Genomic DNA, 12,625 nt, shown 5'->3' with positions numbered 1-12,625 from the left:
CTAAGCTGGCATGGCCAAGTGAGGGAGGAACCCAGCTTGAGGTTCCAGAGCTGATCTAAAAATAAAGACGCTTTCAGGCAGATCTGCAGCCGAGCTGGGCCAGGGCTGGGCTGGGGGTGGGCGGGTGGCAGGCTCTGCTCCCTTGGGTATGCAAAGTTCTGATAATTTTCCACCTGCCACCTTTGACCTGCTCACCATACTTCCAGTTCCTGTTAGTGTTATAGGAAGATGCATGTTGGGCTTCAGAGGGCAGGCCTGGGGCAAAGGTAGGAATGCCCATCAGGACAAGGGTCAGACCCCAGATCTGCCATTTCCAAGCTGCGTGCCTCTGGCCATAGCACTCAGGGGCTCGGAGCTTCGTTTCTGCATCTGTAACATACTTGGGGACAGCACTTGGAAACAGCTTAGCCCATGAGCAGCCCGGAGAGGCAGCAGAGACTCAGTAAATGCTCATGCCCTTCACTCACTGTCTCGTGAGTGTTTGCACTCCTGGGACCCAAAGGACAGAGCAGAAGGCACCTAGGTCCAAGTCTCCCACTTTCCACTTGGGAAAATCGAGGCTAGGAGAGGGGAAGATACTTGCCCCAACTTCTGCCCTTCCTAACCCCTACTGCATCACTACCTTCATGGTGCTTAAGGAGAAATGGCATGTTGGACATGTTTCTTAGGGATACCCAGAAAAAGTCTTAGCTGCTCCTTTTTCCAAATTTCTGAGAAAACCAAGCATAAGGCATAACCAAGAGGGAGCAGGGACCAGAAAGTGGTATGACGTGGTGGCTTTCCAGAAGAGGATGTGGAAGCACCTGGAATGGTAGGCTCACAGAGCAAAGACTAAGCAGGTGCACCTAAAAATCTGTGCGGCTAATGTGGTGGGGCCGCTAAAGGAGCGCGCTCCTGGGGTGTCTGCAGAGTGAGTGCAGTCCCTGAAGACGGGGTGCTAGCAGCTGCTCCTCCAAACGCAGGAGTGCACATCTGCGTTTGGGTATTCTCCTTGCATCCCAAGGCTGAGGGATTCTCTCCATCGCCGCCCTCGGCGGGGACCACGTGGGACGCCTCTGACCCGGCCCCCGTCTCCCACAGGTTTTTATTCTCTCTCGGTGAGACACAGGCAGGTGAAGCATTACCGCATCTTTCGCCTGCCGAACAACTGGTATTACATCTCCCCGAGGCTCACCTTCCAGTGCCTGGAGGACCTGGTGAATCACTATTCCGGTAAGAAGCACCCCATGGGGACAGATCAATGAAGCCCCTCTTGGTTAACTGCCCCGTGGTGCCTGTGTCTAGGACAGGCACGGGTCCCTGATTCATGCCAGGTGACTGACTTGGCTCTCACCCTGCTCCCTTAATCTGCTCTTTTCTTGTTAATGCAGACTGTAGGTTTCAAGTTAAAACAGGCTGCCTGCGAAGGCTGCGCAAGTAGGTAAAATGCAGCTAATCTCGACCTCACCCTCACCCTCTTTCCACATGCAGATGGAAAGAAATAGAATACCTCAATATTTGCAATGGCAAACTATTGGCATTTCCTCGTGGACCCCTGAGGTTTTGTTTGGAAATGCCACTCGTGTCCCTTCCTGCCTGGCAAAATCCTCCTCAGCCTTCAAGGCAACAGGAAGCCACCTTCTTGATATGTGCTAGGAGTCAGGATCAACTGCCTGTCTTCTCAGCTCCCATAAGTGCCGGCCTTTCCCTCGAATGGGGTCCCTCTGCCTCATGACCGAGTGAACTGTGTCCTAGTCTGGCTTTTCTGGCAAGCTCTAAAGACCGGGGCTGCACTTTGTTCCTGGAGATGCTTCTCCAGGCCCAGGAGGGAGGTCCCAGGTTCCACACCGCCAGGATGGGGAGTGCCCTCCAAGACGGCAGCAGCAGAGAGGGTTTTGATGGAGGTGACAGGGAAGAGTAGAGTCAAAAGAGGAGATCAGAGTTAGACTGTGCAGGCCTGAATGCCAGGTCAGGAGGTGACATTTTACCCATGGGATAAGGCGGAAATAGTAAAAAGTTGGCTCTGGAACCTCTGCGTTCACATCCCAGATCTTCTGGGCAACCCCGGGCTTGTTGTTTGCCTTTGTGCCTTGGGGTGTTGTGAGGAATCCTCGGGATGGTGGAGGGAAAGCGCTGAGGGGAGGGCCTGACACGTAAAGGTGGGCTCCTGCTCACATTGGCCGCTGTCCCCAAGACCACGACTCCTCCTTCCTCCTCCCTTCCCCTGCCTGTTAGAGGGAGGAAGAAGTTGCTCTCACGTTGTATGTGTCTTCCCACTTCCGGTTCCAGACCTCACACCCCTGGGTATCTTTGCTAGCATTCTACAGGGTGTGGGGTTTTGAAGGGCGTTTCAAGGTGAAAGGAGCCCACAGGGCTTGGGTTATCACACCTGCCCAGTGAGAAGAAGGGCAGGACATAGAGGTGGAATGGTCTCTTGGGAGACACAGGCCCAAGCTCGGAGCCGGGCTCTGGGAGACATTGGGAAGAGACCTCCATCTCTCAGCTGCAGCACCCCGTTCATGCAAGGTGGATGCGAACAGCCCCCTGGCAGGTGGTGGCAATGACTGGCTTGTTCATGTAACGTGTACCCTAATGTAGTGTAATTACGGAATGGGGCAAATGCAAAATAAGTGATACCAAATGTTACTTCTTTGATGCCTGGAAACCTAGCAGCTTAGCTAAAAATGAAAGAGGAAGGGAGTCCTGGAGATAGTCGACTTTTACTGATTATGAGTAAAGGTTGGTTGTGGTATTTGGCTTTTAATAACAATCATCAGAGGGGTGGGGAGACCATAAGTTTTGCATAGACAAAAGCAAACATGAAAAGGATGCTGTTCCAGCAAAGATTGTACAGACTGGGAGACCCACGAGGCGTCCAGGCCAAGAGCACCCAAGCGGCTTGCCCCAATGCAAGAGCATTGCCTTCCAGAAATATGTCCCCGGCCACTGTGTCAGGGGCTTCCTGTGCCCCTGGGGACCCCCCAAATGGAAACAAGGTGGCCAGTTTTACCTCCCTCCAGATTCTACCCAGAGACACAAAATCAGAAAAATTTTGTGCTAAGGGCTCTGAACAGACATCTTAGTGTTCCAGGTGGCTTATATTTATTACCTGGTGCCTTGGGAAAATTCATTAACATCTTGGAGCCTCAGTTTCTTCATCTCTAAAATGGGGACTTCAGTCCCCATGCCTCTTATGAGACTATTGTTAGGACCAAACACAAAACCATGAGTGTAAAGGTCTGGCCCCTAAAGATCCCATGCATGGTGGTGACTGAGAGGACAGAGGAGGTGGGGCACAAGTCCCCAAATATGGCCAGGAAAGCAAAGGCCTGAAAAGGGGGACCCCTGAATGTAGAGTGTTTGGGAGCCCAGGTGTGTGAGAGGAATAAGCGTTCTGGAAAATTCTACAGAGTGGGGAAACTGAGGGGAGTGTGTCCAGACCTCAGAGGCAGATAGGACCTCTCTCTCCCCCATTTTGGAGGTAATGGATTGCCTTCGGAACAAGTATCTGGTTCCGAATCGATGAGGCACGTTCGGATCACATCTCTGTGACCTTGAGCAAGTGACCTGAGTCCAGGGATCCTCCTCCAAGTGGGCGTAAAAATACTGCCGCTCAGAGCTGCGGGGGCCGCGCTGAGATGAAGCGTGGGGGTTAGCTGAGCACTGCGCTCAGGTGGGGTGCTGGAGGTGTTGGTCCTTTTACTCTTTGTGGGGATTCTGGCTCGCCCTCAGGGTTAACCTCTCACAAACCCCCTCCACCCCGTGCTGTCTCCTGGCATTGGTGGCTTCAGTCTGCGTCCAGCTCCGTCTCCCTCACCTCTTAACCTGGGAGGTCGTTTCAATTTCCAGCCCAGGACAGATGCACATCCAGTTAAGCTCCCCCTAATCTCAGGGTCCAATCTCGCATTTTTCGACCAGTGTGGGTGGACATTTGAGTTCACGGTGAAAGTCAGACGGAACACCAAGAAACAAGGCATTATTGGCTGCCACACTCTGCTAGCCTGGGTTTGCTTCTTCAGCTACAACCTCCTTTTGTTCCTTGGCAAGAGCACCCAGAGCTCCCTAAATAAGTTGGGAGGCGGAGACGGCCAGAAGTAAATGTGCTCCCTTAAACCTGGCCAGGGGGCTCTGTCCTGCTGCAAGCCAGCAATGTCTCATGTCCTCAGCCACTCCGTGCCCCCTGCACTGGGGTCTACAACCTGAACAAAGCCACACTGGATTTTCTCTGTCTCTAAGAACGCTTGAGGGGCGCCTAGGAGGCTCAGTCAGTTGGGTGTCTGCCTTCAGCTCAGGTCATGGATCTGGGAGTTCCAGGATCTAGCCCTGCATTGGGCTCCCTGCTCAGCAGGGGGTCTGCTTCTCACTCTGACCCTCCCTTGTCTCATGCTCTCTGGTTGTCACTCTCTGTCTCTCAAATAAATACATAAAATCTTTAAAAAAAAAAAAAAAAGTCTGAGCACAGCCAGAACCAAAGCTTTCCCACAGCCATGGGAGGTGGAGGCTAGAACCTGATGATCCTGGGGAGATGAGCGACCCTGGGAGGGATGTTAGGGGGAGGGGAAGCAATGGATTATTTAATTTTCATTCTCTTTGTGCATGAGCATCCAGGCTAGAGAAGAGAGATACTTCTTCATTTTTTCCTTTGTCCACTTTCTCTTGCTTGCCTTTATCTTTGTCTAAGTCTTCCTCCTTCTTTTCTGGTATCTTTTCTTTTTTTGTTCTGTGTTTACTCCCTCCCCCTCCCTCCCTCCCATCTTTCTTTATTCCTGCCCTCCTGCTCGCTCCCTCTTCCTTCCTGTTTTCTTTCTGGGCGTGTTCTATTCTCCTGTCTTCCTGCACATGCATGAGCCACCTGTGCACGAGAAAGCGCTGTTCCTCGGACTTGGACCCCACCTTGCACATGGCACACGTGATGGAGCCATGCTCGAGAGTGAAACCCTAGAGGCCGGGCCTCCTGTCAGCTGTTCTCACTTGTTAGCCTGTCCTCGCAGTGTGTGGTCCAGGAAACTGAGGCTCGGAGAGGGTCAAAGGGATTCACAATCAGGAGCGTAGTTGAAATCCAAATCCAAGTGTAGTTGATCCTGGAGCCAATGTTTTTTTGTTTGTTTGTTTGTTTTTTTTAACCGTTATGTAGTCAGTTTTATCTTTTTTTTTTCTAATCACACTTTCTGGTTTGAATTTCATTTTCTAAAGGCTCCATGACAACATGAGATTATACAAAGATGGTAAAAGATTCAAGAAAGTCAGTCAACATTCCTAGCTGCTACGGCCTCACTTCCCATTTAATCCTTAACCTATGCTAATTCAGATGTCCTTCTCTTCATTTCCTGGCTGAGCAGTCACCTCTTTACCTTCCACAACTAGAGGCTAGTTTCTAGAAGGCGTCTTCCCATTGGCTCTTCCCGGAACTTCCATCTCTTGTTTTTTTTTTTTTTTTTTTAACTTTTTTATTGTTATGTTAATCACCATACAGTACATCATTAGTTTTTGATGTAGTGTTCCATGATTCATTGTTTGTGCATAACACCCAGTGTTCCATGCAGAACGTGCCCTCTTTAATACCCATCACCAGGCTAACCTGTCCTCCCACCCCCCTCCCCTCTAGAACCCTCAGTTTGTTTTTCAGAGTCCATTGTCTCTCATGGTTCATCTCCCCCTCCTATTTCCCCCTCTTCATTCTTCCCCTCCTGCTATCTTTTTCTTTTTTTTTTTTTTCTTAACATATATTGCATTATTTGTTTCAGAGGTACAGATCTGTGATTCAACAGTCTTGCACAATTCACAGCACTCACCATAGCACATACCCTCCCCAATGTCTATCACCCAGTCACCGCATCCCTCCCATGCCACCCCCCACTCCAGCAACCCTCAGTTTGTTTCCTGAGATTAAGAATTCCTGGAGCAAATCTTACTGCTTCATGTGCTCCTCCTCCGAGCTAAGCACAGTACATATTCAGGGCACATTAACATTTCTTAAGCAACTGGATACCTGACTCTCCACCCTGCCATGCCTCTTTCCTATCTTGGCCTCAGTTTCCCCATGTGAACAACCAGGGGGCTGTACTGGATGGTCCCTCAGGCCCTGCACCCCACGCTGGCTGGGGCATCCCAGGGTCACTGACCAGTTGTCTGCTTCCCTCCTTAGAGGTGGCTGATGGCCTCTGCTGTGTGCTGACCACACCCTGCCTCACTCAGAGCACGGCCACCCCGGCCGTGAGGGCCCCTGACTCGCCTGTCACCTTGCGCCAGAAGAACTTCGACTGGAAGAGGGTGCCCAGGTGGGGTGTGTGTGTGTGTGTGTGTGTGTCCTGCATGAATGCATGACCACCCCCAAACCTGTGTGAGAGCCTGACAGCTGAAAATACAGCAGGCTACAGCCCTCGCTGTGGAGAGCTGAGCGGGACACTGCAACCCAAAGAATCCCACTGTCCCCTGGGAGACCCTAACCCAGCTTCAGGCCTCACTGCCATTGCATTTCGTAGGATATCTGTAGTTGGGAGTAGTGAGTTATCTTAACCAAACACTGATCCTAACATTCCACTGGCAAATTCAAAGAAAATCAGAGATCAGAATTGCCTGGGAGATGAAGAAAATCTACTCTTCCTTGTAAAAGTCATAAAGAAATATTCATTCAAATTTGCAGTTGGAAGTTATAGCCATTCGAGTTAATGGTGGTTCCGAGAGGTTAAGTGATTTCTCCAAGATCACATGGCAACAAATATAAGAAGCAGAATTAGAACAATAAGTTAGAGAAATATTAACCTGGCTTTTTTTTCTTCTTTTTTTCCTTCTCCCATCTTCTTGTTCTTCCTCTCTCTATGTCCGTCTCTTCTTTCCCTTCCTCTGTCCCCATTCTTCGCACTCACAGACTGCAAGAGGACCCTGAGGGAGCCAGGAACCCACTTGGTGTAGATGAGTCCCTTTTCAGCTATGGCCTTCGAGAAAGCATCGCTTCCTACCTGTCCCTGACCAGCGATGACAACACCTCCTTCGATCGCAAGAAGAAAAGCATGTCCTTGATATACAGTGGGAGCAAGAGGAAGAGCTCCTTCTTCTCATCGCCACCATATTTTGAAGACTAGCCTAGAACAGACACCATTGTGTGTACCCAAGATAACAGAGGTTGGGACTGTCACCTGGGATCTGGCAGGGAGGCATGGTTCCCTGGCCCCTAGGGAGCCGCACATCTTCCAGAAGCCAAGAAAAGGCCCATGAAGACTCAAACTCACCTCTCCTCTGTCCACATCATGACAAAGGGAACCCCTCCCTGGTGTCTGATCAGTACTGAGACATCACGAAATGTTGAATCACGATGTGATCGGGGAACATTTCAGAAGAGCCCCATGTATGTGTGTGTGCTCGTTGTGTTTGTGGGAAAGATAAAGACATTATCTCACAAGAAAGTGCACAGGACTGTTCAACGAACTGTCCAGATGGTCACACTCTGAGCTCATTGGAGATAACTCTGGAGCGAGAAAAGCCTGGGAAGAAGATGAGCCACAAGCTGCGGTCTGGCCAGTCCAGGTTTGCAAATGGGTCCCCCGCCACAAGCTTTTCTAACCAACCCAGAAAGAGACCTTTGGTATGCAGCTCCTCTCTTTTTAAGGGAACTCAGTGACACTAAATGTTAATCTTCCTTATCATCCCTGAATCAGGAGATCCCAGTGGCCTGCTGGTGCCAGGAATCAGACAGCCTCCCTGTCTCTGTAGAGGGCGAGGCAAAGGGGAGAGAGGGAGGCTGCTTGTGGGAAAATGGGAGGGTCGCCTTAGAGCTGTGCAAGCTTTCCTGGTCTCCCCAGCCGTGGCTTTGCGGCACAGAAAGAGCTTCTCTGACAGGCTGGGACTCTTGCCAACAAAAATGCATCAGTTGTTTACTCATGGTTGCCTGAAGAGCTAACTGTGTTAAGTCCCATGTCAGGTTGAAAGAAAGAAAGAAAGGGAATAAAAGAAAAAAGGATCAGCAGAGGCACCCACAGTATAGACAGGGAGAAAAATCTACAGACAAATATCGTGAGAGTGGGTTGTAGAAGGAAAAATCAGCTCATGGCTCCGGGGGGACTGGGGCAGGCAATGGTGGCCCATGAGCTCATGTCTCAGGGCACCTTCGCAGAGGGTAAGTGCAGCTGGATTGAGTAGGCGAGAATGGTTGGCCTTTTTGGAAACGGCAAATTGACTAAATGCTAAAGAATTAATTCTAATTCTAAAGGATTAATTCATTTATGTGATTTTTCTGTATCATCAGTATTTTATTCTAAGAAGGGCCTGGCAGCCACATGAAGAAAACTGCTGAGCTCCAGGAAAGAGGGGAGGCAGAGTGGCTTTAATTCTGTCCTACTAATTTTAAGAGATGAGAGAGAAAGCACAGCAAAGTTCTAGAAAAGGAGAAGTATTTATCTTGAGACCGCCCATCCGGATCTTGTTAGGAAGGGGGCTGCAGATGCACCCATGACTCATTTTCCCCTGTTGCAAAGGGATTCGGCGGGGAGGGGTACCCGTGGAACCCTTCGCTGCCTGATACGAAATGTCTGTCTGTTCACCACACGCATTCCGTAGATCTGAGATCACTGTGCTGGTGTTACGTGTATATGCATTTATGTGATTTTCTGTATCATCAGACTCTTGTGTGTTTATACAAGAAGACATTTACGGTTTCCCCCAAGAACCCCTAAAGGCCATTTCAAGGGGCCAGCCGATGTGTGGGAAATGAATATAACACTGTGGACGCTGACTTCCACCACAAGGGAGGGTGACCTCGCAAAAGCCAGATGTTTGTACGGTGTCTTATGCATTGTTTTCCGTTGTAACTAGTATGCTGGGAACTTTCGGGGAGCACTCAGAGGCATTTCTAACTGGGAAGCATTACACTTTGCTAAATCATGTATTTATTTCTGATTAAAATATACCTAATAAATATTTAACCCTTGGCATGTGGGGAGACCTTTCTGGGCGAGGTGGGTGGGTGGCTCATTCGGAAGCATCTTTGGGTCTTGAATTTTCAGACAAACTTGCCCCTGGAGAGAGGTGAGAGCAAGGAACACCAAGAAGAACCGCACTGGTTAGCAGCTCAGCTTTTTCTTGAAGTGCAGCCTTAAGAAAACTGGATTTTGTGAATTTGGAGGGTGTCTTATCAAACTTGAAGGTGGACACGGGGGGTCAGGGGAGAGAACAACTTCTTAGCAATTGCTATGAGCATTCTGCCTCACCTAGGTAACTTCTGCGGATCACTTGTGATACCCCGGCTTTCTGTTTTTCCAAGAATTTATTTCTACACATATTTTTCTGGACACCTACTAAATGCCAGACGTGGCTCCAGACACTAGGGCTATAGCAGTGAAAGCCAGATGAGGTCTCTGATATCACGGAGCTTGAGATCATAAATAAACAAGAAACTTTGTCACGGCAGGGAAGGTAGTGCAGAAAGTAACCTGGGCTGCTGGACCTGAGCGTGACGGGGTGAGGACTCATTTACCTAGATGCCTGCTTAGGAAAGGCCTCCCTGCCAGTAGATGCGTTTGAGCTCCCATATGAGCTGAGGCCTGAAAGATGAACAGCAAACAGCCAGGCAAATATCTAAAGGAAAACCGAAGGCAGTAGAGTTAATTGAGGTGATTCCTGTGGACAGGAGCAAGGCTGCCTGTGGAAGAAACTGGAAGAAGTGCTAGAGTGGCTGGGCTGAGTGAGCTAGAGTGAGGGGCGGAGGGAGGGCTGCCAGGAGGGAGGCAGGTCCTGCAGAGTTCTGGATGGAAGCGTCAGAAGCTTAAGGTGAATTCTAGGAGAAAGGCAAAGCCTTGGAAGGATCTAATTAGGGGAAGGTTATCATTTCATCCACGTGTTTTAAAGAACATACCGGTTGCTGCGAAGAGAATAGATTTTTAAAATTCTGGTGTTGTATTATCTACTTGACACGTAGTGATAACTTGTAAGCTCTAAGACAAAAGAATGCAGGATTTCAAAATAAAGGGTTGGAAAATTTTTCACGCAAAAATGAACAAAGGGCAAGTGTTGAATTTTGAGGCAAAATGAAATTGAAGGCAAAAATAAATTGTATGGTGACTAACATAACATAATAAAATTAAATTAAATTAAAAAACATAGTTTAAGGGCCAAGAGAGATGTTACAAAAGATGAGGCATTAAGAAGATAGGAGTGAGCAAACCTGTGTTAATCTAACAATACAGTTTCAAAATATATTAAGCAGCCACTACAGGGACAAATAGATAAATGGATCATTTTATTTGGTGATTTAAACACACAACTCTCAGAAATGGAGAGATCAAGCAAAGATAAGTAGATAGGCAGATAGAGGATCTTGATAACACTGTACAACTTTTCTGCCAACCAGTGAAGAATTCATTAGGTCTAATAAATTTCAGAGTCAGCCTTCTCCAACTCAGGCTCCATGATAATAATGAAATAAAATTAGAAATCAATTTGCAAAAGGATGGGTTAAAATCCTATGCATCTAAAAGCTTAGAAAAAAGGGATGCATCTCCTGTGGTTAAGAAGAACATAATACAAGAAATAATCAAAGACATACAAATACAGGACGTGTTGCTACTTCTCCAAATGTCCAGGGTGGAGCTGATACAACAGTAAGAGGGACATTTATTGCTTGAAACCCATTGACCAGAAAACAAAGAATGACAAGTAATGAGCTCAGATTTCAACTCAAGAAGCTCACAGAACAACTGATTGTCAAAGAAGCGAGGAGAAAGCAAAAGATGACAAAGGTAAACATGGATGAAATAAGAGCTTTATAGTCATAAAGAAGACTCAGAAAGCAAGACATTGTTTAAATAGTAAGATTGATATGATGAAGAAAAGCAGGAGCAAGAATGACCATGTCAAAGGAAAAGAAAGGCCGATGAGCTGCAGGGCTGCATATAAGGAGAGGACCTCTGCGGGGGAGGGTACCCTTGCCTCCCTCAGTCAGCAGGGCTGGCCCCTCTCCCTCTATCCCCTTCCTGCTGTCCAAGCTGCCCAGACTCCACCCTGCAGATGGGAACAAGGCCCTCAGATGGCAGAGAAACACCTAGAAAGAACCCATACCCCCAGAGATCATGAGACACTTTGGGAAATATTATGATAAAGAAAGAAAAAGAGAGAGAGAGAAAGAAACATATTTATTATTTAAGCTCCTTAAGTGCTGGATCTTTGCTAGAGCAGCTGAGCATTTTTGTCCAAAGGGTATAGAAATCAACCTGCCAAAATTTACAGATAATGAAATAACGTCAGAAAATCCAGTGGATTTTATATAGATGAGAGTATTGGAATCCATGAACAGTTCAGTCAATTTTGATTAAGAGAAACGGAGAAGAAAGTGCTCGAACTATGAGGTTTGTGCAAAAACAGGAGAAAACAGTGCTCAGGCCCCTCCCCTAGTGTTATGGAACTCAGCACGGGCTTTGGTGCCCTATTCCACCCAGGGCTGTGCGAAGCATTAAGGAAATTCTAAGACGAAAAGCTCACGGGCCCTGTCAAGCTTTCAGTCATAACAGAATTGGAGTAAGACGCGCTAGAAAAATACCCAGTGTGTAAGACAAGGCAGGATTCCTAAAAAATTGCCAAAGAGAAGTCTCTTCACCAACGTGAGAATTGTTCTGTTTTAAGAGATGGAGAGAGGCTTAGAGGGCACCATTTCAGCTGAGCCCTGAAGAAGGGAGTGACTTTCCAGGTGGAGAAGTGGACGTGCCGACCACAGCATGGCAATGGAAAGATGTGGCAGAAGGCATGGCATTTTCTAGGAATGTTGATACTAGTGAGCCTGGAGTGCAGGGTTCCTGCAGGAATGGAGCAGGAAAGGAGACAGGAATATGTAGCTTGAGGCCAATTCACGAGGCCTGGCACTCCCTCAGGGAAATGGTGTAGGAGGGCAATGGAAATCTCTTCTGGGGCCTGCGAATCATACCGCAGACATGACCTCCTCTGTCTCCTCTCAAAACTGGCCAGGTCATCAGAGCCACAGAGTGCATGCTCGCGACATGTCACCCCCTCTTCCTTCTTCAACCCAGGCCCCGGAGGCAGGCGCAAATTCCCCTGACCTGCTTTGGTTTGGAACTGCCCTCGCTTAGCAAGGCAAGGGGAACCTGGACTTCTTGGGTTCCTACAGTGCGCGGGGCACTCTACAAGCCTAATATGATGGCAACTTCTTGAGCCCTTGGGAGACAGAATTGATCATACTGCTTTTATCCATGAAGATTCCAAGAGTGAAGGGTTTTGCCCAAGGCTGGGATCTTAAGGCCCTGGGAGGGTCCCAGGCTTCTCCGGAGAAACAACTTCATAGGGTGGGGGAAACACGGGATATGGCTTTAGGCTCTAGCCCCTAATGCGGCTCCTTCTGTGCTATGTGTTCCTTAGCAAGTCACTAGACCTCTCTGAGCCTCAGACTTCCTATCTCCAGATTGCAAATAATATGAAGATCCTGTGCCAATCAGTGTGAGCAGTCTATGAGATCATATATCGGAAGTGCCTTGTGGCCCCAAATAATCTAAATACAGTTATTAATTATCACAGGAGCCTGTCGTGCCTGGTGTCTCAACAGCCCTGGCCTCTAGATTTGCCGAAAGACAACATCTTATCCAAGAATATATCACCAACTCACATCCATTCCCCCAAACATCTGTTGGTAAAGAACACGTTTAAGAAC

The 12,625-nt window shown here is 48.3% G+C and overlaps 2 protein-coding genes across 3 annotated transcripts in view; one reads left to right on the top strand and one right to left on the bottom strand.

The window, feature by feature from the left end:
• The window catches only part of SLA (Src like adaptor), a 34,795-nt gene extending 25,891 nt beyond the window's left edge, over positions 1-8,904 (top strand). For both annotated transcript variants that reach the window (XM_035011979.1, XM_035011978.1), the window contains 3 exons: positions 1,081-1,212; positions 6,125-6,257; positions 6,848-8,904. In XM_035011979.1, the coding sequence (XP_034867870.1) occupies positions 1,081-1,212; positions 6,125-6,257; positions 6,848-7,061 (479 nt within the window). In that variant the 3' untranslated portion in view covers positions 7,062-8,904. The remainder of the gene's footprint in view (positions 1-1,080; positions 1,213-6,124; positions 6,258-6,847) is intronic.
• TG (thyroglobulin) overlaps positions 1-12,625 on the bottom strand; it is a 244,568-nt gene that overhangs the window by 82,185 nt on the left and 149,758 nt on the right. The gene's annotated exons all lie outside the window — the stretch shown is intronic.

Source organism: Mirounga leonina, unplaced genomic scaffold (genome assembly GCF_011800145.1).
Source record: "Mirounga leonina isolate KUSES-001 unplaced genomic scaffold, KU_Mleo_1.0 Mir_165, whole genome shotgun sequence".
NCBI lineage: Eukaryota > Metazoa > Chordata > Mammalia > Carnivora > Phocidae > Mirounga > Mirounga leonina.
Note: the sequence above shows the minus strand (reverse complement) of the source record. Positions and strands in the feature narration are given on the sequence as shown.